This window comes from Oryzias latipes, chromosome 3 (genome assembly GCF_002234675.1).
Source record: "Oryzias latipes chromosome 3, ASM223467v1".
NCBI lineage: Eukaryota > Metazoa > Chordata > Actinopteri > Beloniformes > Adrianichthyidae > Oryzias > Oryzias latipes.
In genome coordinates, this window is record NC_019861.2 from 14,144,989 (window position 1) to 14,171,736 (window position 26,748).

The 26,748-nt window shown below is 41.7% G+C and overlaps 1 protein-coding gene and 1 long non-coding RNA gene across 2 annotated transcripts in view; one reads left to right on the forward strand and one right to left on the reverse strand.

Annotated features, from left to right (window-relative positions):
* On the reverse strand, nt 1-4,280 carry LOC111947134. Its single transcript, XR_002872948.1, has 3 exons — nt 3,989-4,280; nt 3,418-3,532; nt 1-455 (listed from the first exon to the last, which is right to left on the reverse strand). It is a non-coding gene; the product is annotated as an uncharacterized LOC111947134 (long non-coding RNA).
* LOC105357762 (cell surface A33 antigen) overlaps nt 2,697-26,748 on the forward strand; it is a 25,313-nt gene continuing 1,261 nt past the window's right edge. Inside the window, exons 1-8 of the mRNA XM_023953345.1 lie at nt 2,697-2,852; nt 3,164-3,330; nt 3,404-3,623; nt 18,797-18,961; nt 19,891-20,007; nt 25,095-25,259; nt 25,801-25,917; nt 26,018-26,147. Of these exons, the coding sequence (XP_023809113.1) occupies nt 2,813-2,852; nt 3,164-3,330; nt 3,404-3,623; nt 18,797-18,961; nt 19,891-20,007; nt 25,095-25,259; nt 25,801-25,917; nt 26,018-26,147 (1,121 nt within the window). The 5' untranslated portion in view covers nt 2,697-2,812. The remainder of the gene's footprint in view (nt 2,853-3,163; nt 3,331-3,403; nt 3,624-18,796; nt 18,962-19,890; nt 20,008-25,094; nt 25,260-25,800; nt 25,918-26,017; nt 26,148-26,748) is intronic.

The window sequence follows — 26,748 nt, forward strand, 5'->3', positions numbered from 1 at the left end:
AGGCCTTATTATAGTGGTTCTTAAATGTACAAAATAAAAATCCTGCTAATCTTTAACCTAATCCTTAAAAGAGTTTTACAGCAAACGACTATACAGATTGGATAAAAAACAAGAATAAAAAATACAGTTTTTTTCTAGCGATGACAAATAATTTTGTCATGAGGACAGTGGGCAGACCCAGTCGCTGGAACCCGGAAGAAACTCAGACACGGGGACGTAGTTTAATATTTAATATTTAAGGGCAGAATCCAGGAACTAAGACGTGGTAGCAGGTACAGGGGAGTCGGATCTTGACTTCTGTGGGAATCCAGATGAGCGTCTTGGGAGTAACACCGAAACGCCGGTGAGCGAGAAGGAACACTGTGATAAGCGGTCCGAAGCACAGCGAGGAGGACTGCATGGTCAGAGCAGCAGGAGACAAGGATGGAACCAGCGGCACCCGTGGAGGAAAGGACCTGGAGACGTATGACAAGAGGAGGTAAGTACGAGGCTTGGAAATACGAAGCATGTTACTTAGCTTGAAGCCAGGCATAAGCACCAGAGAGTGTGTAACGGACTGGCGTAGAATGCTGGGGTGGATCTCCTTAAGAAGGTCTGCAGGATGATGATGTGATGAAGGGCAGCTGGTTCCAATCAGAGAGCAGGGAGGGGGAGGCAACTGACGGAGGCACCGTGACATAATTTAATAGTTTTAGTAAAATTATAGTTTTATTTATTTTTTTTTTTTTTCATTTCTCCTTACCTGTTTGCTCCAAATCTTTGCACAGAGCACCACTGTCTAGTCTAGTGAGTTTTAACCCCAATTTTTTTTTTGATCATTTAGTTTTGTTTTGTTGTGGCCATACACAGAATAAGGTTGTAGGAATTATGCAGGAATCCTGTTCAAACACCAGAGTGAGCCTGATGAATTTGGAAATACACATCGCAAAAAAAAATCTATAAACAAAACTAGTCAGCTTTCTAAAATTACGGTAATAACATATGTGCATTTACTGATACTGGTACTGATATTAGTATTGTTATTAATAATATAACAAAGGACAACAAAAAATGTTAGTGCCTTTTTTAGCACTCTTGCCTCATAGCAAGAAGGTCCTGGTTCAAATCCCAGCTAGATCCTTCCTGTGTGGAGTTTGGTGCTTTAAGCCTTTTCTTTGTAGGTTAGAGTAAAGTGATAAGTCCTCAGCTATAAGCTACAATTGAACAATGCTGTATTTGATAGTGATTAAATGTGCAATAGAAAATAGAAATATGTTATGCTTTCAAATCTCCCAACCATATACATACCCAACATAGTGAAACCAAAAAATACAGATAAGATTAAGAATAGACAGGACTATAGAAAGTATTGCTTGAGAATAGCAGCCATCTAATACTTGTAACTAGGAGTGTAACGATTTATTTTAACAATGATTCCATTCATATCATCATTTGCTTTTTTTTACTTAATTCTAAGTCTTTTTTTCCCTCTGCTGTCAGTTGCTATGGTGACAAACAAATGTCCCACGTGTGGGATCAATAAAGTATCTCTGATTCTGATTCTGATTTGTGGTGGCCGAACCGAATCATTGTCAATATTGGTTTCTTTTGAACGATCCAAACTACTGACCTAAAATTGACCCAGAATATCAATTGAATCAGTGTGACTCAGAGATAAATACCTGGTACTGAACAGTACAGGTGAAGTTTTCCAGATTCCTTGTATTTCTTTCAAGATGATCGAGTGTAAATTAAATATGTGTAAAAACAAACAAGTAAACAAGATTTGATGCCATATCCATTCACATTATAGTTTCATAAAGCTCAACCCACTGTTGTTTTTCCACACCAAAATAATCCAAAGGAGACCATTATTAGAACATTCTAGCACACTGTGTGGTCATATTTATTTATTTAATTATGATCAGTAAAGGACTCCATATGTGGTCATGTCTTTGCTAAATTCAAAGTGCTTCACAACTGTACTCGTGACTGTTGTTTTGCATACCTCCTCACAGAATTGCAATCATATTTTCACCAACAGTCATAAACAAGAGACTATTCCTTCAGTGATGCACATGAAGTTGTTTAACTTTGTTTTTTGTTATTTTTCAGTAACATATCAACAATTCAAAGGCCTCTCTAGGACTAAGATATATTTAGTTAGTATACTTCCAAGACCACATGGTGTATGGTCCATGTGCCATACTGTACTTAGCAGGTGTTTGTGATAAAATAAACTACAAATGGAGGCCTACTACTTTTAGCTAATTGTTAGATAGTGTTTTTAAAAAACATTCAACCAAAATTCAACCAAGATTACAAATGTAAAGATAAGTCTAATATATTATATTATTTCTTTATTCGTCTGTGAAAAGTTTACAGGAAGTGTGACACTGACACCCGGCTCTGTGGTTTTCTACTGTGGTTGTGTGCATCTGTTCATATATCTTGTCAAACCAGTGTAAAAAAGAAAAAAAAGAACACTGACTTCCATAGAAATCCCATAAATCTCACTTCCTGTGTGCACTCTCTGAAGAAAAACTATATGTAATACAGTCAAGCACCTGTGCTTGTTCCAACACATTTATCTGGGTTTTTTCATGTTATCACTAAAAATTCTGCTGGATGACTAAAGAGAATCCAACTGAGGTTTTATGACTCTATGAAAGGACAAGCAGAAACACGTTCGATGGGCAGGACCAATGACTCACTAGTGTAATGGCAGGCTCAGTGATTGGTGGCAGGCACTGTCAATCATCTTGATCAAGTAAAAACTCCAGAAGTACTTGAGCAAAAGTTGAATTTGGCAGATTTAACTTCATCCTTTATCATGGAGGGAGGGCTTTTTTCCTTTGTGCTTTTGTGTACTGGTGAGTAGACTATAGAGAATTTTCTCCTTTTTTGATATACTTCGATAAAGACTCGTCCCCTTTGTTTTATGTGGTTTGCTATTTCTAAAATTATTTATTTTTGGACAAATGAACTAATTGTGGCTTTTACACCACACATTTTTTGTTTTAATGTAATGTAGAAAACCAAATGGACAAATAGGCCTATTCAGGTTTTTTTGTTTTTTTTTTTTTATTTAGTGCTTATACTTTTAAGCATAGCATTTGAATTATTGCTTGAAATCAATCTGCTCTATAGTTATTAATGACTTTTTTGTGTCTTGTCCTTACAGTGTGGTTAAATGTTGAAGCCCTTTTTGTAAGTATTCCTCAGAAAGCGTATGATGTTGCCAGAGGAGGCAGCGTCACAATACCCTGCACATTTAAAACACCGGTCCAAAACCCAACAGCAGCAGTTATCATCTGGTCTAGGAAGCCTGACCAACCTGATGCTGAAAATGTCAGTATTAAAATAATATAAGTACACATGGACATAAATGTCTTATTCTAAATTTTTTATTTTTTTCCAACAGGTGGCAATCCTTACCTACTTTTATCCCGACGAAAGCTTTGATTTGGCAGAACGTTTTGATCCAACGCGATTTTCCATTGAGGCAAACGTCCAGACAGGCCAGGCTAATCTTCTGCTCAAATCCCTCAAACTAGAAGATAGCATGCTTTATGAGTGCCAGGTCCAGATTCGAGGGGATACTACAGGGAACAAGGCTGCTATAACAAATGTGATGGTTTGGGGTAAGTATTTTTACATTCACAGAGACAATTGGTTGGTGGGAGATGAGAAAGGCAGGCAATAAGATCAAAATCAGACAGATGACTACAAATCCTGTATTTGTTATCCAATAATGATTCCAGTGGAATAAAAAAAGACTTATTGGCTTGTTTGAAGCCCTTACACCATGCACAGAAACCATTTTACTTAAAAAAGAAAAGAAAACTTTTTTTTTTCTTTGACTAACTTGTTAAAAGGGTCTGTATCATGCGTTTCTTGAGCCTTTCAGAACAAACTATATCCATATATATAATAATGTTACTTTTAGCACACTAAAGGTCAATATTTTGATGAAACATGAAGTATTTACGCAAACTTTTTCTTTTACCTGGAAGTAGGATGACTCAATCTCTGAGGCACCGCCTTTCGCTCCTTGTGGTTACCGCCCATTTCATGACCTTAACCCAGAATTGACCTCGGCAGCGTGTCAGCGTTTCACCCACAAAAACAAAAAACATCCAAACTTTTGCAAAGTTCGTACAAAATAAGAGTTTTTGGCGATCAATGCTTGCTAAGTGTGTGTGTGTGAGGGTGTGTGTGTGTGTGTGTGTGTGTGTGTGTGTGTGTGTGTGTTAGCCTGGGCGTGGTGCTGGCAGCGCAGACTCTTTCTGTAAGAGGCTGTTCTCTACGAAAGTGACAACACGCTCATTTTCGGGAATTAGGAGGAGCCAATTCACACATCAGTCACAAAACCCATGACTTGCACAGATCAGATTTTACCCACAACGATGAAGATGGCTCTTTTAAATGTCAGATCACTTTTAAATAAGTCTTTTATCATTAATGATCTGATTTTAGACCATGATTTAACCTGTTTGTTTTTAACTGAAACTTGGCTTGGCACTGAGGCTGAGGCCTTTTTAATTTTTTTTTTCAATCAGGGGAGGAAAGAAAGGTGGAGGTACAGCATCAATTGCTCACAAAACAATATTATCTGAAAATATTTTACTTAGTAAGTATTGTTCATTTGAGCATCATGCTTTTCTCTTTGGAGACCCACCTGTTTTACCTGTCACAGTATACAGACCACCAACCCCTCCTTCCTGTTTTATTGAAGAATTTTCTGAATTTTTATCATCTCTTCATATTAGGTACAATAGGATTTGAATTACTGGTGATTTTAATTTGCATGTTGACAAGAATGACCATATATATGCCTGTGAGTTTTTAAATCTTCTAAACAGCATTGTAAGGATTCTGTGGTTTTGTTCTTGGTCATGTTTTTGGTTTTCATTTAGTCAGTCACTCCAGTTTTCAGGTTCATAATCCACAGCTGTCTTCAGTTCAGTTAATTACCCTCAGCCTATTTAAGTGTCTTGGTTTCTGGTCATCCTTGTGTCAGGTCATCTGCTCTGTTGTATCACCTTTTTGTTTTGCCCCATAGTTTTGTCATGTTTCAGTTTTTTTAGTAAATGTTTTATTTCCTGTCACCAAGCCTGGTCTCCTGCATTTTGGGTCTTCCACCACCAGTTCCTGACAAGCATGGATTTTCAGCAGCATGTCACACAGCCAACTCACAACAGAGGACACACCCTGGACCTTTTTATTACCTATGGTCTGTCCACCGTGGTGTCCTCTGTTGTTGACTAGGCCATATCAGACCATTATTGTGTGTTTTTTAATGTCACCAGTGAAATCCAGCAGGAAGCCTCAGTGAGAACTGTGAGGAAACGGTATTAAACTCCTGAAGTGGCTGCAAGTTTTATTGATATTTTTAAGCAAACTCCTGCTCAAATTTTACCTGCACCCTGTGATTTTACTGTTGATCATTTTAATAACAGACTTCAGTCTTCCATAGATGCAGTGGCTCCATTTAAAACAAAAACATTAAGAACCACTCCTAAAGTGCCATGGTAGACTGACGCCATTAAGGGTCTGAAGCAGAATTGCAGGAGAGCAGAGAGGAGATACAGGAAGACAAAATTAATGATTCATAAAGACATTTCAAAAAAACAACTCAAAATCTACAATAACTCAGTTAAATGGGCCCGAACCTCCTATTTTTCAAAAAACATTTCAGAAATTAAAAACAACCCCAAATTTTTTTTAAAACAATTAATATTTTAATAAACAAAGACTTCAACAAGTCCTCCATGCCATCATCTAATGCTGCATTTGAGGACTTCGCAGACCACTTCATGGGTAAAATCAATGCTATAAGATCAAACATTTCCTCCATGCAATACACTGATATTAACAGACCACCGGCATTGTTTTTACCAGAAGAAACACTGGGGAGTTTTGTCCTGGTTGATGCGGAGATGCTTGGTCGAGTTGTATCCCAAGTAAACACTACAATCTGCCTTTTAGATCCCATTCCCACTTCACTTTTTAAAACATTTTATGGATTCTTTGAGTCAGAGCTTTTAAACATTGTTAACTGCTCTCTTCAGACGGGGGTTTTCCCCTCTGCCTGTAAGACGGCGGTGGTGAGGCCCCTTCTGAAGAAGAATCAATTAGTTCCAAAAAATCTGGATAACTATAGACCCGTATCCAACTTACCATTTTTTAAGTAAAATTATAGAAAAAACTGTCGCTACTCAACTGCATGAGTTTTTAAATGCCCAAAAACTTTAGAAAAATATCAGTCTGGTTTTAGGACAAACCATAGTACAGATGGCTCTTTTAAAGATCGTTAATGATCTTAGATTAAACTATGTCTCACAGAAATGTTCTGTTCTGGTGCTGCTGGATCTTAGTGCTGCTTTTGATACAGTAGATCACCAGATTTTATTAGACAGACTTAGGAGTCTAGTGGGTCTCTCTGGAAATGTTCTTAAGTGGTTTTACTCTTACCTGACAGATCGACACTTTTATGTAAGTATGGATACGTGCTCTTCAGGAATCCATGAAATAAGTTGTGGGGTTCCCCAAGGGTCGATTTTAGGTCCAATACTTTTTATTTACATATGTTGCCTCTTGGGGAGGTCATCAGGAGACATGGCATTGACTTTCACAGCTATGCTGATGATACACAGCTTTACATCGCAATGTCTCCTGATGACCTTGAACCTGTTAACACTATTTTAAACTGTATTTTAGATATAAAGTCATGGATGGCAGAAAATTTCTTACAGATCAACCAGGACAAAACTCAAGTTTTAATCATCAGTTCTGAAGACAAAAGAGATGATTTCACCACATCTTCATAATTTTAAACCTTCTCAATGTGTGTGAAACCTGGGCGTACTTTTTGACTTTGAGCTAAATTTTATCCCACACATTAAAAATGTCTTTTAGACAGGATTTTATCATCTTAAAAACATTGCCAGAGTCCGCCCATTCCTCTCTCTTGCCAGCACAGAGGTGCTAATGCATGCTTTTATTTTTAGTCGTTTAGATTATTGTAATGCCCTGCTCTCTGGTTTACCCAAAAAGTCTATTTCAAATCTACAACTATTGCAGAACTCTGCGGCACGAGTTCTGACGAAGACCAGAGGGCGGGAACACAATACACCAGTTTTAAAATTGCTGCATTGGCTCCCTGTGAATTTCAGAATTGATTTTAGAATTATTTTAATGGTTTATAAATGTTATATGGTCGTGGGCCTTCTTATTTAAATAATAATATTTTAAAATATGAGCCCTCGCGGACCCTGAGGTCTTCTAATGCTGGCCTTTTAGTTGCTCCGAAGGTGAGGACCAAAACTTATGGTGAGGCTTCGTTCTGCCATTACGGTCCTCGCCTGTGGAACGGCCTGCCGGAGAACCTCAGGGCCGCAGAGACTGTAGAGGTTTTTAAGAAGAGGCTCAAGACCCACCTTTTTAATATAGCTTTTAGTTGATTTTAATTGCTAATTTATTCTATTAGTTTTAGTATAGGCGATTTTATGTATTTATTTTTATTTTATCCATGTCATTCTTAATTTTATGTTTTTATATACATCTTATGTCTTTAATTTTAGCATCTCACCATGATTTTAGCCCCTGTGTTTCTTTTGGGGATCTTTTCCTCCAGGGCTTGCCGGCTCGGTCAGCGGTTGTTGCTGCAGTTCTTGCCCTTGCTGGGGCAGATGGAGTTTAACCTTGCAGCTACACGGCTGTGAAGTGGACCCCGGTGTTGTCCCAGTCTGGGTGGGCGCTGTGGCGATGTTCCAATGGCCAGGCTTGCTCCTGGTATGAAAGGATTCCCAAATGCTGTTTCCTCACAGCAGAGCCAACCCATACTTGTTTGTTTGTTTGCTTATTTATTTATTCATTCATTTATTCAATGTTACATAGTCATTATTCTTTGTACAAGGGCCCATGGGTCATGTGTTTTAACGGAGCGGAGTGGGAAGGGCGGGTTGGGTTTTTACTGTAATATTGTGTTTTCTGTTTTTTTTTTTTTTTTTTTTTTTTTTTTTTTTTTTTTTTTTTTTTTTTTAACTTGTCCTGTCCAACAGCTAGGCAGACAGATGAGAGCTGAGGGCCTCTTGGGTTGGACATATTTTACTTTAACAAGAGGGGTTATTAATCTTCAGACAAACCAAAGGTATGTCTGAATAAACCCCTTTTGTAATTGAGGCCAAACTTTATTAATTTCAAACATGTCTGAAAATCTTTGGTGTTGGACCGGACGGAAAAGGAAAGAGGGGAAGAAGAGAGAGGGATGTTAGAGAGAGGGGGGGTAGGGGGTGATAATAGGAGGGGAAAGGGGATAAGACCATGAAGCAGCATAAAGCAACAAGTTTACTGGTTGTTAATCATTATGGTAAGGTTCAAATGTAAAAAAAAAACAAAAAAAAAAGGGCGGAGCCTGTCCACACACACACTCAAATGTTATAAACACACTTGTTAGTTGCAAAAATGTCCACCTGTCGACATGTACACAAAACAGATAGTGTTCACACGCATACTTATGCCTTAAAACCAACTAGTGTGAAATATTTCAGTCATTCAGTCTGTTGAGCTGACACCTGTGCTCAGGTGAGTGTTTATGTTCTTCTAAAATGGATGGTGGAACGTGAAAAGAAGGAGGGAGAGTGCCCAGCCATCCCCACCCCAAGACCCCCACCGCACCAGCAGCGGCAGCCGGATTCCCCCCACCACCACACGGGAACCGGCAGGGAACAACCGCCGCCCGGGCGACCAAGCCCGCCACCCAGGCCAGGGCCAGCAGGGCCGCCGCAAGGCCCCCAGAGCCAGAGAGCAGGGAGGCACGGAGGGAAAGAGGGCGCCGCCCCAGCCCAACCAGGAGAGCAGCCCCCCCGCCGCGCCGGGAGAACCCAACGCAGGGCCCCACCGGAGAAGGACGCCCACAGCCCCAGACGAGCACCCCACCACCACCCAGGAGTTCCGGGCATCCCCCCGCCCCAACCCCAGGTACGGGCCAGGACCCCCCAAGGGAGACCCACTCCGCACTCCAGGCAGCCATCCGCCCGGCCAACGGTTGGTCCAGGGAGGAGCGAGGCAGGGGCCCGCCGCCCCCGCCCAGGAGGGGGGAACCCCGGGGAAAAAAGAGGGCCCACAAGGGGTGTTGTAAATATGGCCCGACCAGGCTCGGCCACAGTTGGAAATTTGGCGGGGCCCAGCACTCAGGAGCAAGGACCAGAACCCACCCCCCAGGGACACGAACACCCCGGCTCAGATGTAATGTGAACCCCCCCACCGCGCGGAGAGAGCACCGCCGGGCCCAGGAAGCCAGCACCCCGGGGACACAGCCGCCGTTGCAAAGGGGCCCGCACCCCCCACCAGGGAAGAGGCAGGGGACAGATGGTCCTAGGTCCCACCTTCCTTGCAAAATGTGTGTGCGTGTATGTGTGTTTGAGAGAGTGTGTGTGTGCATGTGTGTGTGTTTATGTTGGGATGTATATATTGAGGGGGGAGGGGTGTGTGTACTAAGGGGGGTGCGGTTAAAATTGGCGGGTAGGGCACTAAGGGGACGTCTCCTGATTACTCACAGTGACGTCCCCTCACCCTCCCCACCAAGGGGCCCTAAATGTCTAAGGTGCGGTTAAAATTGGCGGGTAGGGTGCTAGGAGGACATCCGCTGCTTGCTGGCAGTGATGTCCAAGCACCCCCCCTACCAAGGGCCCTACATGTCTAAGGTGCAAATAAAACCGAAAGAGGGGGGGCCCACTCCATACGGCAACCATAGGAGGGGGGTCACTGCCTAGTAAACCCCCCCCCCAAGGCTCATCGCAGGCTAAGCCCCCCACCCCCTCACCCTATTATGAGGTTATATGAGGAAGGGGGTAAGTTGGGGACAGATGATAGACTGTCCCCCGGTGGTCAAACAGCCGTCCCCCGCCCCCCCCCAGCAAGGGGGCCAGGCCCACCCAGCCCCGGGGCCCCACCCCCGGAGGCGCAGACACCCCAGGCCCAGCACCACCACCCCCACACAGAGAGAGGGGAGCCAGAAAGCGCCGGCCCCCCCCGGAGCAAGCCCAGGCCCCCACCCCCAAACGCCGGCCCTAGAAGAGCTCTGGTCAGGCCTCGACGGGACCGAGGCAGCCAACCGGCCGGGGAAACCGCCGATGGCCTCAGCGGAGACCCCGACCCGTCAACCCCCCCTGCCCCGTACCAATAGTGGCCCCCCCCCTCCCCCAGAATGCCCCCCCACAGGACAGGGCCGACAAGACCCCCACCCCACCCCACCCCCAGACCCCGCAGCCGAAGCGGATGACACCCAGAGCGACCGGGGGCCCCAAGAGGGTTGTCCCGTCCCGCCCCAGAGCCAGGGAAGGGCCGATCCCAGCCCCAGGTGTAGACGGGAAGCCCATCCAGCGCCGCTGGGCCCCCCCCCCCCGAGCAGCGCCCCCCGTCAACCCCCCCCAGCACAGGCAAAGGGACCACCCCCCCAAGCCAAGCCAGACCACCACCCCACCCCCCCCACCACGCACCCCCACACCCAAGCCCAGAGGACCACGCAGCGCCCCAGGCCGCCCCACCCAGGCGCCGGACCCGACCCCCCGACCAACGGAGCCCCCACCACCCCCGGCCAGGCACCGGAGGCCCCGACCCCCACCCCGGCCCACGGCAGAAGGGCAAGGAGCAGCGACGACCATGCCCCCCCCACCCCCTAAGTCACGGAGTTAGCTATGGGAGACCAGAGAGACCGAATTCTTTCAAAGTTACTTGAACTTTGGGCTGACATTTTTTCCAAGCTGATATGATCAAGCAGCAGATTTCTGTGTTGACTTATATTTATATTTTTTTTGCTTTTCCAATTTATTAAAATAGTTTTTTTAGCAATGCAAAGAGTTATGAAAATGATAGAGCCTAATCCTCCTTCTACATCGATGGCACTCATGTCACCAAGCACACAAAGTGACGGTGAAGCTGTGATTGAAACCTTAAGCCAGACTGATAGATCGGCACATACCTGCTGCCAGAGAGCCTGGACAGGCGTGCAGAACCATAGTGCATGCATGTAATTGTCGGGTAGATTACTGTCACAGTGCTGACAAATGTCTGAGTTACTGAGACCCATCTTGAACATCCTCTGTCCAGTGTAGTAAATTCTGTGAAGAGTTTTGAAATGGATTAGCTGCAGATTTGGATTTTTTGTCATTTTAAAGGTGTTTAGACAAAGTTCTGACCAAAAACTTTCATCTGTGCTGATGCTCAAATCCGCATCCCATTTTGTTGTCGGAAGTGAAATATTGTTATCTAAATTACATAAAAGTTTGTATATTTTGGAGAGAGTTTTATTCATTGAGAAATTGATCAGAGTGGTAACTACATCTGGTAGCTTTAAATCGTTGTCTCTGTATTTAAACTTTTTAGTAATAATTGATTTAAGTTGCTGATATTCCAAGAAGTTATATATTCCATGTTTGTCTTGAAGTTCCTGGGGAGTTATGAATCTTCTATCAATAATTATGTGCTCTAGTTGTTTTATGCCCCCTGCTTGCCAAGCTGGGAAGTGGATAATTTTTTTGTTTATGAGGATGTCTGGGTTGTTCCAGATGGGTGTCATTTTGCACGGTTGAATTGATGATTTTGATATTTTGAGAAATTCCCACCAGGCTGTTAAAGTGGCATTTATATTAATACTTTTGAAACAATCCTGTTTTTTAACTATTTGACTAATAAATGGAAGATCTGACAGGTTGATCTTTCCACATAACGCCTGTTCCAAGTCTAACCATGAGTTGGTTTCTGGATTATTTTTTAACCATTTTAAGATGTATTGTAATCTATTTGCAAGAAAGTAATTGTGGAAGTTAGGTAATTCTAATCCTCCACAGCTTTTTGCAGATTTTAAAGTTTTTAGACTAATTCTTGCAGGTTTATTGTTCCATAGAAAGCTTGATATGGATGAGTCTAATGTTTTGAACCATTTTAATGGCGGTTGTGTGGGAATCATTGAGAAGAGATAATTAACTTTGGGTAAGATTTTCATTTTAACCGTGGCTACCTTGCCCATAAGGGACAAAGGCAGGTTGGTCCAGCGTGTTAGGTCGTCCTGTATGTTTTTCAGTAATGGGGTGTAGTTTAGCAGCACCAGTTCTGATATTTTGGGGGAAAAATAAATACCTAGATATTTTATATTGCCTGATTTAACTGGTATTGTGAGTCCTTGCTCCGCATTACTGTTCAGTGGTAATAAAACAGATTTATTCCAATTAATGGAATAGTCTGATATAGAAGAGAATTCATTAATGATTGTTGCCGTTTCATTTACAGAATGTATATTACTTAAAAACAGTAATATGTCATCTGCATAGAGACTAATTTTATGATGGCTGTGTTTGGTTTTAATTCCTTTAATACTCTCATTCTGTCTTATTGCTGCAGCTAGAGGCTCGATAAATATTGCAAAAAGCGAGGGGGAGAGTGGGCAACCCTGTCTAGTTCCTCTTCCAAGAAAAAACCTGTTGGAAGTCTGTTTATTAGTTCTAACTGATGCATTGGGGTTGTGATATAATATTTTGATCCAATTGATGAATGATTCTCCAAACCCAAACTTATGGAGGGCAGCAATGAGGAACTTCCAATTTACTCTATCAAAGGCTTTTTCAGCATCCAGTGATAGTATAGTCATTTCCTGGTTTTTGATGGTGGCAAAGTCTATTATGTTAACGAGTCTGCGGACATTGTCATCCGAGTGTCTGCCTTTGATGAATCCAGTTTGATCAAAGTCAATTATGTGAGGAGTGACTTTTTCTATTCTCTGTGCTAGTGCTTTGCAGATAATTTTTACATCTGCATTAATTAAAGAAATGGGGCGATAGCTTGAAGGACTCGTGGGGTCTTTGTCTGGTTTTAGAAGAAGGATAATGTTGGCAGAGTTCATGTTAGGTGGTAGAGATTGGCTTTCATTGATAAATTTTACCGTTTTATAAAACGTTGGTGCCAGTTGTTCCCAGAATTCCTTATAAAACTCTGCAGGAAAGCCGTCAGGCCCTGGTGCTTTACCATTAGGCATAAGTAACAGAGCTTCATGAAGCTCAGACAACGAGAGCGGAGAGTCTAAATTTGTGATTTGATCTTCGTTTAACTTGGGCAGGTTTATATTGTTGAGAAATGAGTTGATGCTTTGTTCTGATGGATTGATCTGTGGAGTGTATAAGTTTTGATAAAAGTCTTTAAACGCATTATTAATTTTTACCGGGTCATGGGTGACATTCCCTGTTTGGTCCATAATCGAAGTGATTGTTGATTTTTCTTTATTAATTTTAAGCTGATTAGCTAGAAATTTGCCAGATTTATTTGAGTTTTCATATCTTTCCAGTCGAAGCCTTTGTATCTGGAATTGTGTTTGTTTATTGATGATGTCATTTAACTGCAGTTTTAAATTTTTTAGGTCGCCCAGTATGTGTTCCTGTGCAGAAGCAGCATAAGCAGTCTCCAGAGTTTTTATTTTATTTCCTAATTCTAAAAAATCTGCTTTCTCCTTGCGTTTTTTATGCGTTGAATAAGAGATGATTTTCCCTCTCATGACTGCTTTTGCTGCTTCCCAAAGAATACTTGGTGATATTTCAGAAGTATCGTTGAATTCTAAGAAGGTTGCCCACTCTTTTTTAAAGAATTCAATAAATTCCTGGTCTTTTAACAGAGACGTATTAAACCTCCAGGTTGAACCCGAGGGTGTGGGTACTTCCCTTGAAATAGTAACAGAAACTGGTGCATGGTCACTGATAATAATTGGATGAATGTTGGAACTTTTAATTTCTTTCAAAAGGGAGTTACTGACTAATAAATAATCTAAACGAGATTGTGAATGGTGAACTGGAGAAAAAAAGGTGAACCCCTTAGTGCTTGGATGACATGAGCGCCAAGCGTCGCAGAGACCCAAATCATTCATGTACTGCTTTAGAATACTTGCAGACTGCCATGTACGCTGGTTTGCTGCTGTGCTGAGTCTGTCAAGTTCAGGGTCCAAAACAAGGTTGACGTCTCCTCCTATAATGATTGTGGAGTCAGAGTGAACTGAGAGTGAGGTGAAGAATCTGTGAAAGAAGGAAGAGTCGTCAGCATTCGGGCCATATATGCTGGCTATGCAAAAGTCTTTATTCTGAATGGATATATTAATGATTACAAATCTGCCTTCTGGGTCAGTAACTGTATCCTTATGAGTAAATGTAACATTTTTATTAATCAAAACTGCAACCCCTCTTTGTTTGGAGTTGAAACTGGCAGAATACATAGCTGGATACTGGGAACAGCACAGGAGATGACCAGCTGATAATGATAAATGGGTCTCCTGCAGCAGAGCTATATCTGCTTTAAGATCATTCAGGTGATTTAACACTTTCAATCTCTTTGGCCCAGAACCAAGTCCACGCACATTCCAGCTAACGATGTTAAGACTGCTCATAGCTGTTCTAACCGGGAGAGTGCAAGGCTAAATAGTGCGTGTGCCCGTCCGTGTGCGCGTGCCCGCTGTGCGTACCTGCTACACTGACAAGCGCTATGCGTTGTGGGTGAACGTGTCTTGGCTGTGAGCTGCATGTTGCGTGCGTCCTGTGTGAGCCTAAGTGAGGTTTTTGCAGTTTATCAACGTGTGTGTGCGGGATCGCGTGTGCATGCTCTTATGCGCGCTAGTATGCGCGCGCGCCCGTTCCGTGCATAAATAAATACTCACCATGGTTGCGTTGACTTTACCTGATTCACATATGAGGACATGGGAAGGGGGGGGGACAAGAGAAAAGAGAGAGGGAAAGAGAAAGAACAAAAAACAAAAACAACGAAACAACAACAGAAATATGAATGTGAGAGAAAGAAAAAACACTTTTCCTGAGAGGTGTGGATTATTGATGATCCGATTATTTCCTAGTTAAATAAGTTTGCGGGTTTCTTCTGGGCAGCGCAGATGTCAGTGCGCCTCTGAAAGCCTTCAGCACAGCCAGGGTGTTACCTCTGGGTCCCGGAACAGCTTGCCATTCACAAAAAGTTTATCAACAGCAACCACCGCGCGTGCTCCAGCAGACAGGTGCTTCCTCCTCAGCGGGAAGAGGATTTTCCGACGGCGGAGGATCTCGCCTGGGAACTGATCATTCACGCTGTAATGTGTGTCTTTCAGCTCGCGCCCTCTGCTTTTTACCTGCATCTTTTGTTTATAATGTTCAAATTTAGCAACAATAGGACGGGGACGCTGATTGTCCGGCCTTTTTCCTCCGAGCCGGTGAACCCTGTGGAAGGAGATCTTCTGGACTTCTTCCTTGGGGAGTTTCAGGTGGACCTCTATAAAGGACTTAACAATGTTCTCCGGGACTTCCCCTGCCTCTTCTGGAATCCCTGCGAACACTAGATTGTCCCTCATGCTCCTCGCCTGAAGATCCAGGAGGGTTTCTTTGATGGATCGGTTTTCCTCAGAGAGACGGGCGGTGTCGTGGCCCAAGATCTTCACGGTCTCTCTGAGGGCCTGGTTCTCCGCTGCGAGCTCCTGCACCTGCTGTTGGCTGAACTCCAGAGACTCTCGCAGACCTTGGAATTCCTTATGGAGGATCTCCAGCAGATTTAAACGGCAATCAAGGCTGGAGAGCCTTTTATCAATTGAATCCAGGATGTCACTCATGTTGCTGCCTGGGGAGGAGGCAGCCCCCGGGGAGTCTTCGGGACGGTTGCGTTTGGTGGACGGAGTGGCGGTGTTGGATTTCTTCATGAGGCAGGTATTGAAACACTCGTCGATGTAATTCTCCAGATCCTCCAGGTCCTCCAGGTCATCCAGGCTGGCAAATGCTTGACAAACTTTTTCAGATTTTTATTTTTTAAACTTTCTGGATTATTTAAATATGGCGGTGTAATTAAATAAATCAAAAATGTTTGTTCACAACTTACGCGCCGCCAAGTAAACTCACCACACTCCTCTCGTCGGCTCTCGCGATACTACAGCATCACGTGCTCCTACAGCATCACGTGCTCCTACACATTTGATGAGCACTTGTGCAAGTGGCTTGCCATTGGCTTCAAGGGTGGTTTTCCATTGAGTTTCCTATGAAGGCTCTTATAGTCCTGTTGATGTTGTACAGCTCCAAGTATTCAGTGATCCACGTACAGTGTTTTCTGTTTTTAATGTTAAAGCGCTTCGAGCTGCACAAATGCATGAGAAGCGCTATTTTATAAATAACGTTTGATATGATTTGATTTGGTGTTCAGAGTGCAGGGTTTAAAAGGAATACTCAGTAATGCATGAATGGATCAAAATACCACTTTGGGGTTATTTTTTGCGAGGAATTAATATAATACCATTAAAAGCTCCAAAGTTGGTTTTAAATGGTATTTGGCATAGGCTCTTTGAAGTCCCACTCCAATCATTTTTGTAATCTATTTTTGAAGCACTTCTGTTGGTAATTTAATTATGATATGAAGTTTTAAACAAAATTAAAGAAAACTATCATTTTCTATGACACTGTTTCTGCAGATCAGAATAATTTAAAGATACATTTTCCACCAATAGTTGACTTTGAAATATTTTTTTCATGTCAATTATAGCTGCATTTGAAATCTGTGGACCAGATGTTAAAGTCTCATGTGGGTTCATTGTAAATATACCAAACTCTTCTGAGTTGATACTTAGATCACTAGTTACCCTTTGTTTTAAAAGTGTGTATGTGTACTTTGAATCATTTCATTAATGCAACAATTAACAGGAGGGTGTGCAACTTTTAATGCTAAAAGAACCAAAGAACTTTGCTATTGAACAGACAGTAGGTACTGCTGTGCAGCAGAAGATAAGAAGATGTAATTTATTAAATTATGAACAGTTCTGGCAATAGATTGAATCATCCTTAGACATGGTCATTTGACATTTTGGAAGACTGATAAACCATGTCATGAATGGTTAATAACAAGTTAATCTTACAGTTATAGCATCACCTAATTTAAAAAAATAAACTTAAATGATGAAATGTGACAAACAAATCAGTTATTTATGCACATTTAAAACAACAAATCGGGATACTTTGAAGCACCATTTTAAAAGCTTGTGGAAAAACATTTTAACACAAGAACCTTTCTTACCAAATATACAGTACAGACCAAAGGTTTGGACACACTTTTCCTTTCAAATTAATGAGAAGATGTGTCTAAACTTTTGGTCTGTGCTGTATATATATATATATATATATATATATATATATATATATATATATATATATATATATATATATATATATATATATATATATATATATATATATGTGTATGTATGTATGTATGTATGTATGTATGTATGTATGTATGTATGTATGTATGTATGTATGTATGTATATATGTATATGTATGTATATATATATATATATATATATATATATATATATATATATATATATATGTATATGTATGTATATATATATATATGTATGTATATGCAGAACAGCAGTGGGGACAGAGAATCACTTTTGTATATCTCACATTTGATGAGCACTTGTGCAAGTGGCTTGCCATTGGCTTCAAGGGTGGTTTTCCATTGAGTTTCCTATGAAGGCTCTTATAGTCCTGTTGATGTTGTACAGCTCCAAGTATTCAGTGATCCACATCTGTGGCATTGAGTCATAGGCTTTCTTGTAATCAATCCAGGCTCTGCACAGGTTGGTGTGTCGTGACCTGCAAACCCACCCAGAGGGGTTACATGCAGGGAATGGGGAATGAATGTATATAACTAATTACAAAAGATCAAAACTGAATATACATCAATTTTATGACATTTATATTAATAATGGCGAAATAAAATAAGAAAAAGGGCAACGTTTTAAAAACTCTAAAATGTTAGTTTATAAGCACCACAAACAAATGAAAAGTTCTAAAAAAAAAAAAAACCTCAACCGGAGAAGACTTCTGGTTTGACGACGTTTTGCCTCTCAACCAAGCGGCTTCTTCAGTTCTGTGTGACTCGTGTTGAGCTAGAGATATATATGACATATAGAGAGCTTGCTGGACCCCATACAGTTGCGGGTGCTATTCTTCTGCCTGGGCTTGAGCTTGCACTCTCTTGTGCTTCTGCGCTTCCTTGATCTTTGACATCTGGGGTCCCTGTGGCGGTAATGCTGGCCCTGGTTTTGATAGATGACGTGATTGCCTGATTGCCTGGCCGGCGGATTTCCTCTATCTGCTTTACCATGCGAGTGTTGGAGGAGCCCTGGCTATCACTTCTGATTCTGCTTGGGTCTTGGTGTGGAGATGACTGGGCACTCTCCCTCCCCACTCTCCCCCTAACCCTTAATCCCTGTCCCCATCTCAAACATCCCTCTCTCTTCTTCCCTGTTATTCTTTTCCCGTCCGGTCCGACAAAATGTTATAAATATAATTAATATAAGCAATGTTTTGCCTTAATTACCAAAGGGATTCACACAGATATACACCTTGGCAATCAGAATATGCATAACCCCCTATTGTAACAGTGAAACCTGTCCAACACTAGAGGCCTTCGGCTTTCATCTGTTTGCTCAGCTGTTGAACAGGACAAGTTAAAAAAAAATCTTTATACATGTCTTCCATCATGAGAACAATCCTACAAGAACATGTTAAAACACCAAAACCACAGTTTTCATTGGAGTGGGTCTTTAAAGCCTTTCATATCTTTAGGATGATACTAGTTTAAAGGTATATTCTTTGGAATGATCATATATACAATTGCGTTGGTTTAACAATCATTTGCTTTATTTTAGTTATCTCCAAAAAGATTCAACTTTAATACTGTGTAGAAAACAGACTTTAGTCACTTGATTCCTAAAGAACCTGTTTTTTTTTTGTTCCTTTTCCTAAGTGCCTCCAACCAAGCCCATCTGTAATGTGCAGGGAAAGCCTGAGTACGGCCAGAACATCAATCTCACCTGTGTGTCTGAGGAAGCTTCTCCCTCTCCCACATACAAGTGGGAAAGTTATGATGTCCAGAACAATCTTCGTCCTCTAGACCCCCAATCTACTGTCAGTAAGTGCTGGAGAAAAATGGATACCTCTCTGGAACAACTACGGCTGTGATTATGGTGAAATTGGCATTTTGCTAACATTAGAGCTTACAGTTTGTGAAAAGGAGTCACTTCTTTGTCAGACTGGGCAGTTTTAGGGAACCTCACATGTCCCTAACCTGCATGACAGCATTGTTTCACCACAGAAAAGTTATGAGGAAGAAAAGGAAAACGCTCTGTATGCTACAATGTGTTGTATGATATTTACTTTAAATTTCAACACTATTGATAAAATATAAACATCATTAACATTTACAGGAACTTGTACTTGATATCATTACATGGACTAAAAATGGTTTAGTCTGTATTTTAGACAGATTTTCATATTGTAGTTGTGTGTGTTGCTTGAAGAGCTTAATGCTTTATTGAAATAAAACAGCAATTTCCAAACAAACAAAATTATAAATAGTTTAAAACAATGTTTTTCTGTATTTTATTTTTATAATATGAAAATAAAGCAATCTTCTGCCCTCAGCCAAATGTAATGATTCAGCTTATGCAGCGAGCTAAACACAAAGGGCTTCAAAAAACTCCACAGACTTGCTTTTCTTGAGCCACTTTTAATTTTGTAAAAAGATCATCGCTTCTCACAGGGTTCTGAATACTGTACATCAAAGAGCTTTACTTTTCACGCATGCGCACCACTCTCGAACACGCAGCACGTGCCTCTCTTCCCAAACCAAGCTTCCCACGTTACGTACCGCATGTGGCCACTAGATGGCAGCGTAAGACATTACCTTTTGACTATACAATGAACTTTTTAATCTTACTGTCCCAAATAAGAGAAAATAACAATTAAACCCATTTAACCAATAACAAAAACATAAAACACTGGGGGAGACAGAACAAGAAATAATTAAAATACTTACATGTTCATTTTTGTCCTTTACAGATGGAGGAATTTTGAGTCTTTTTGATGTCACCAAAGAGATGTCGGGATACTACGTCTGCACATCCACCAACAAAGTTGGTTCTGCTTCAAGCAACTTCACACTCTCTATTGTGTCACGTATGTTGTCTTATGAATTTCTTTGCAGCATAACTTATATTTGTCTCTTGTTCCTTGACTCTAAATGCCCTTTGATCTTGTAGCATCCATGAACATTGGCAGTACTGCAGGAATCATTTGTGGAGTTGCTGCCTTCTTGACTTTATGGGCTATCATCATCCTTTGCTGCTACAGATTGAATCATCATTAGACTTGGTCATTTGACGTGTGCAGGTTGGAAGATTAATAAACCATGTCATGAATTGTTAAAAAACAAATTTATCTTACAATTATAATATGCCCTCATTTAAAAAATAAACTTAAATGAAAAAATACGACAAACAAACCCATTATTTATACGCATTTTAAACAACAAATCAGCTACTTTGAAGCTCCATTCAAAAGCTTGTGGGAAAGCATTTTAACACAAGAACATTTTATAGCAAAACAGAAAAACTCAGTCATGACTACAACTCCAGAACGACTGACCCTACCGTGGGCGGCTGGGGAGCCGGTCTCTCGGAGGAGACTTATTCCCCTGTTTGTGCCCATCCGCCTGCTCCTCCGCGCTCCCGCCCAAACAAATGTTGCACACAGGCACATAGGGCCCCGGGAACTGGATGGGTGGGGTATGCTGGCGGGGCTCACTGGGGATGTCTCTCTCTGGGGTTGCATCGGCACCCGCCCTCCCTCCCGCTTTTACTTGCATATTAGACACCCTGATTCATCTAGGGCCTTGTGGGGAGGGTCTGGTGGAGGGGGGTACGGTGAAACTTCCGTACTAATCTTTCACTGGTCCCCCCCACAATTTTAACTTCCACTTTAGACACACGCACTGCATGTTAGCAGCACACACACAGCAAATACACACCACTCACAGAGGGACCCCGGAGTGGGGGGGCTCTGCGGCCTGGCAGCGGTGGGGTCCACCACACTGGAGACCTCCTATTTTACTGCTGAACACACACAGCACACCCACACCTCCATACATGGGTGGGGTCTGGGGGTCGCCTGGTCCTCACAGGGCGGCCAGGCTTGTGGGTATCCTGTGTGCTGCGGTGATGGTCGGGCATGCAGGGCTGGGGGGGTCCGTCGGCCGGAGGGGGTTACTGCGTGGCGGCGGGGGGTAAGCAGAAGATTGTGAGTATCTGTGCGAGAGTGCATGGGTGGGACGGACCTGGGGGCTGGCTCGCTGGGATCCTTCGGGGCTTTCCCTCCCCATCACATAGGGGGGAGGGCATTGAGGGGGTTGGGGAGGGGGGCTAAGATAATATGGCGGGGGAGGAGGGTTGTAGTGGGTAGGGTTATGGGGGTGGCTGTGGGTGCGCGATGATCTCTGGGTTGCTCAGGTCGGGTGCCAGGGCTGGCTCATGGAGACGGGGTGCCGGTCGGGTGGTGGCCGGCTCATGGGTTCTCGGGGCCCTGGCTTCGTCCTTTGCCCTTGTCTCGGTGTCCGGCGCCCGGTGTCCCCCATGGCTGCGGCCTGGTACGGCTAAGCGTTCTTGTCCTGTGGCCTGGGGGCTGGACGCCGGGTTCGCTTATGCCTCTGGATGTAGGGGGGCCCCTGTAGGGGGGCCTTTTCTGCGCCTGGCTGGGTAGGTGGGCGATCCCCTCCTCCCCCCTCCCAGGCTGCCTGGTCTTGCTGGGGAGGATCTGGTTCACCTTATGAACACACGGTTCACTTCGGCAGCATGCATGTATCTCCACCCCCATGTGCACGTGTACACTGCCACACTGCTCCCTGTCTGCTTCATCCCTCCTCCTTACCCACAGTGTATTGATGGACAGATATTTTCCGCTCATCTTCGTGTCAGATTCTCACCTTTGATGTAATATTTGTCTTTCCAGCAGATCTGGTATATTTGTTACAGCTTAAAATAATAATTTATTCAAATCAATACTTGTATCCCCCACTTTCTCACCTCTCTTCCTTTACTCTCTTCCACCACCACCCCCCCTCACATTCTTCCCCTCACCCTCCCCACACACACTAAATGTAACAAATAAATAAAAAATAATACAACAAAAAGCGGTTTATACAAATCTACACTCTGGTTTCTTGAAGCTATACAACCTCTTTTTGTGATAATAAAACCTGTCCAACACAAGAGGCCTGCAGCTCTAATCTGTGTGCTCAGCTGTTGGACAGGACAAGTTAATAAGAAGAAAAAAAAGCTTGTGGGAAAATATTTGAACACAAGAACAATTTTAACAAAACAGAAAAACTCAGTCATGACTACAACTCCAGAACGACTGAGCCTACCGCGGCCGGCTGGGGAGCCTCCCCCCTCCCCCAATTCCACCACAAGTGCTGTTGCTGACTGCAATAGCTGCAGCTCTGAGGCGGTCTTAAACTTTTTTCATTAACGGAGGTAGTCATGCGAATCAGATTTGCACAACTCATGTAATATTTACATCTAAAAATAGAACGATGAGCTTGTTGGAGCATTTATTTACAACATGTGAAACTCCAGGGGTCCGAAAAAAAAATCATTCATGCCTCAATTTCCATCATTCGTGTTCATGAGCTGTTCAAAAGATTCGGTTCATTCATGAACGTCACATCTCCATTCATTGAAATTCACCTCTGAGTTGTGGGCGCGACCGTTGGTGCAGAGTAAGCTTGGGCTGATATCCCATCAACCCTTTGTTTTACGCTTTCCTGCTAGCTCACAACCCCATGCTAACATTAGCAGCCACCAAAAATGGTGACTAATTTCAGAGCTATTCAGCAGTACACTATAGCCAGATTCTAGAAAAACTCAGATACCAGCGAGACTTTTTTTCTTGAAATGCTGGGTTATAGAATAATTTCAGAAATATATATATTTTCAAAAAATTAAACATAATAAAAAACACGACAGACTTTTGGCAAATGAAAATGTTAACTAATTACAAAAATCAGAACTGAGCATACATCAATTGTAGGACACGTATATTAATAATGGCAAAATAAAATAAGAAAAAAAAGTGCAAAATTTAAAAAAATTAACATTATTGTATTTCAAAAATAAAATAAAAAAGTTAGTATAAAAGCACCACAAACAAGTGAAAAGTTCTAAAAAACTCAACTTGAGAAAACTTCTGGTTTGAAAACATTTCCTCTATCTGTTGTACAATGCATGTGTTGATGGGGGCCCCGGGTACTGCTGCTGATTCTGCTTGGGTCTTGGTGTGGGGATGACTGGGCACTCTCCCTCTTTTTTTTACATTCCATCATCCACCTCAGCAGAACATAAACACTGGCGTGAGCACAGATGTCAGCTCACCTTTGCTCCAAAAGGATGTGTGACAGAAGGAAATGCGCTATATGTGTTGGTTGTATGCACAATTATGTGCGTGTGAGCTGTAGTTGTATTGTTTACATGTTGACATGTTCATAGGTTAAGATGTTGAGAACCTACAGGTATGTTGGTAACATTTGAGTGTGTGTGTGCTGACAGGTTCCACCCCTGTAGACGAACATTTATACCTGAAAGCAAGTTGACTTATCTCCCATCTTCCCCCGAACCCTTGACCCCCTATCCCCATCTCAAACATCCCTCTCTCTTCTTCCCTGTTATTTTTTTTCCGTCTCGTCTGACGAAATGTTATAAATATAATTAATATAAATAATGTTTTGCCTTAATTACCAAAAGGATTCACACAGAAATATACACCTTGGCCATCAGAAGATGCATAACCCCCTATTGTAACAGTAAAATCTGTCCAACACTAGAGGCCTTCAGCTCTCTGTTTGCTCACCTGTTGAACAGGACAAGTTAAAAAATCTTTATATATGTCCTCCATCATAAGCACAATTCTACAACAACATGTTAAAACACCAAGCACTTTGTGTTATTCTTCTATATGAAAAGTGCTTTATAAATACAGTTTGATTGATTGATTGATTGATTGATTGATTGATTGATTGATTGATTGATTGATTGATTGATTGATTGATTGATTGATTGATTGATTGATTGATTGATCAAAACCACAGTTTTCATTGGAGTGGGTCTTTAAAGTATTTCATATCATTAGGATGATAATATTGTATAGGTACATAATTTTGGAATGATCAGTTAACCCTTGTGCTATCCTAGGCACTTTACCGTTGGGAGTTGGGTCATCCAGACCCACTAGACAGTGCCCTGAACCTTTTTTCTTCACTGTGATCACTGTGATCTTCACTGGTGTCCATGGATTACATGAAATCTTTCGACCTTTATCCACCTTTATCATGGTAGGGATAACACGTCAATGTAAAGGCCTGTTCACACCGGGACGAATTTCGCCGGCGATTTTCGCCGACGTTTAACGCCTCGTGACTAAACTAAGGGCACCAATGAGAGTGTGCACACCGACGCGAAAAAACGCCACGCGACAAAGCGTCAAAAAAAAAAAACGCCTCGGGTTCGTTTTTTTTTTTCGACGCGTCGCGTCGAAATCTATTCGACCAATGAGAATGGCGCTTTTGCACACGTGTCTGGAGCTTCTGAAGTTACAGTAAGACACAACTTGGGGGCGCTCAAACACAAAACTGCCTTGCTGAGCACACATACCAGCGAAGAAGATAGACGCCAAGTAGCGTCAACACTGCCGCAAAGAAATAATGACGGACATTCTTAAATATCCCCTTACCAAGTACCAGTTGGAGCTACTGATGCTTGAAATATTCATGTTTTCTTTGTATTATTCTGACAAGCGCGTAAATACTTGCTATCTTCTTCTGAGTGAAAAAAGACTTTAAGAAGCGTAAAGTTGCGCAGCGCCACCTTGTGTACAGGAGTATTTCTGTTTACATTAAGCGCCATCTAATGTCAGGGAATGAAATTGCATGTTCGCTCGGCTCACCGTCAGCGAAAATCGCCTGGGTGTGAACACAAAAAACGTGGCGAAAAACGCTGGCGAATAACGCCTGGCGAATATTCGTCCCGGTGTGTACGGGCCTTAAGGGTGGGGTCATCTTAGATAGCACAAGGGATATACCAATGCGTTGGTTTAACAATTATTTACTTTATTTTAGTAATCTCCAAAAAGATTCAGCTTTAATACTGATGTGTAGCGAACAAACTCTAGTCACTTGATTCCTAAAGAACCTGTTTGTTTTTGTTCCTTTTCCTAAGTGCCTCCAACCAAGCCCATCCTCAATGTGCAGGGAAAGCCTGAGTACGGCCAGAACATCAATCTCACCTGTGTGTCTGAGGAAGCTTCTCCCTCTCCCACATACAAGTGGGAAAGTTATGATGTTCTGAACAATCTTCGTCCTCTAGACCCCAAATCTACTGTCAGTAAGTGCTGGAGAAGAATGGATACATACCTCTCTGGAACAACTACGGCTGTGATTATGGTGAAATTGGCACTTTGCTAACATTAGAGCTTATTGTTTGTGAAAAGGAGTCACTTCTTTGTCAGACTGGGCAGTTTTAGTGAACCTCACATGTCCCTAACCTGCATGACAGCATTGTTTCACCACAGAAAAGTTATGAGGAAGAAAAGAAAAACGCTCTGTATGGCACAATGTGTTGTATGATATTTACTTTGAATTTCAACACTATTGACAAAATGTAAACATCATTGACATTCACAGCAACTTGTAGTTGATATCATTACATGGACTAAACATGGTTTAGTCTCTATTTTAGACAGATTTTTATATTGTAGTTGTGTGTGTTGCTTGAAGAGCTTAATGCTTTATTGAAATAAAACAGCAATTTCCAAACAAACAAAATTATAAATAGTTTAACACAATGTTTTTCTGTATTTTATTTTTAAAATATGAAAATAAAGCAAAATTTAAAATACTTACATGTTCATTTTTGTCCTTCGCAGATGGAGGAATTTTGAGTCTTTTTAACGTAACCAAAGAGACGTTGGGATACTACGTCTGCACATCCACCAACAAAGTTGGCTCTGCTTCAAGCAACTTCACACTTTCTATATTGTCACGTATGTTGTCTTATGAATTTCATTTTAGGACATACTTCTTTGCAGCATAGCTCATATTTGTCTCTAGTTTCTTGACTCTAAATGTATTTCGATCTTGTAGCATCCATGAACGTGAACAGTATTGCAGGAATCATTGGTGGAGTTGCTGCCGTTTTGATTTTACTGGTAATCATCATCTGTTGCTGCTACTGGAGAAAGAAAAAACAACAGGAGGAGGCTTATGTGATGGGGTAATGTTAAAAATCAATTCACACACTTAAACTTTTGTACATTTAATGGTAAACGGTGGGAGCAGAGCGTGTTGTAGTGTTGTAGTGTTGACAATAGAACATTAACAGTTTCCTGCAATAATGCCTAAATTATGTGGTCGGTTCAAATTTGAATGGACCTACATAAATATGGGACATGATATTTGACATACATTTTTTGCTAGGGATTTAAAACTTAAGACCTAACATGCATTACTTCTCAGACAAATTAGAGACTTGGACTTAAGTCTTCTACAGAAAGCCATGTGAATCAAAAAGAGAATTTAAAAAAGCTATCACACAAAAAGTTATTCAATTATGTTAAAGAAAGCATTATTTGACATAACAGCAAATAGTCCAATGTGTTTCATATTTTCTTTAGATTTAAAGAAAACATAATTTAATTGTCTAATCCAGTTACCGGTGAGGTTTGGTTGATATAAGATCTTCAAACTTAAATATTTTAGACAAAATATTGATTGCTGATTACTTTTGATGTTTCTATAAAGTAAAAGTACAGCACAAGAACCAGCAAATGACTGAATGAAGTAGAGATTTAAACTGTCATGAAGTACCATCCATA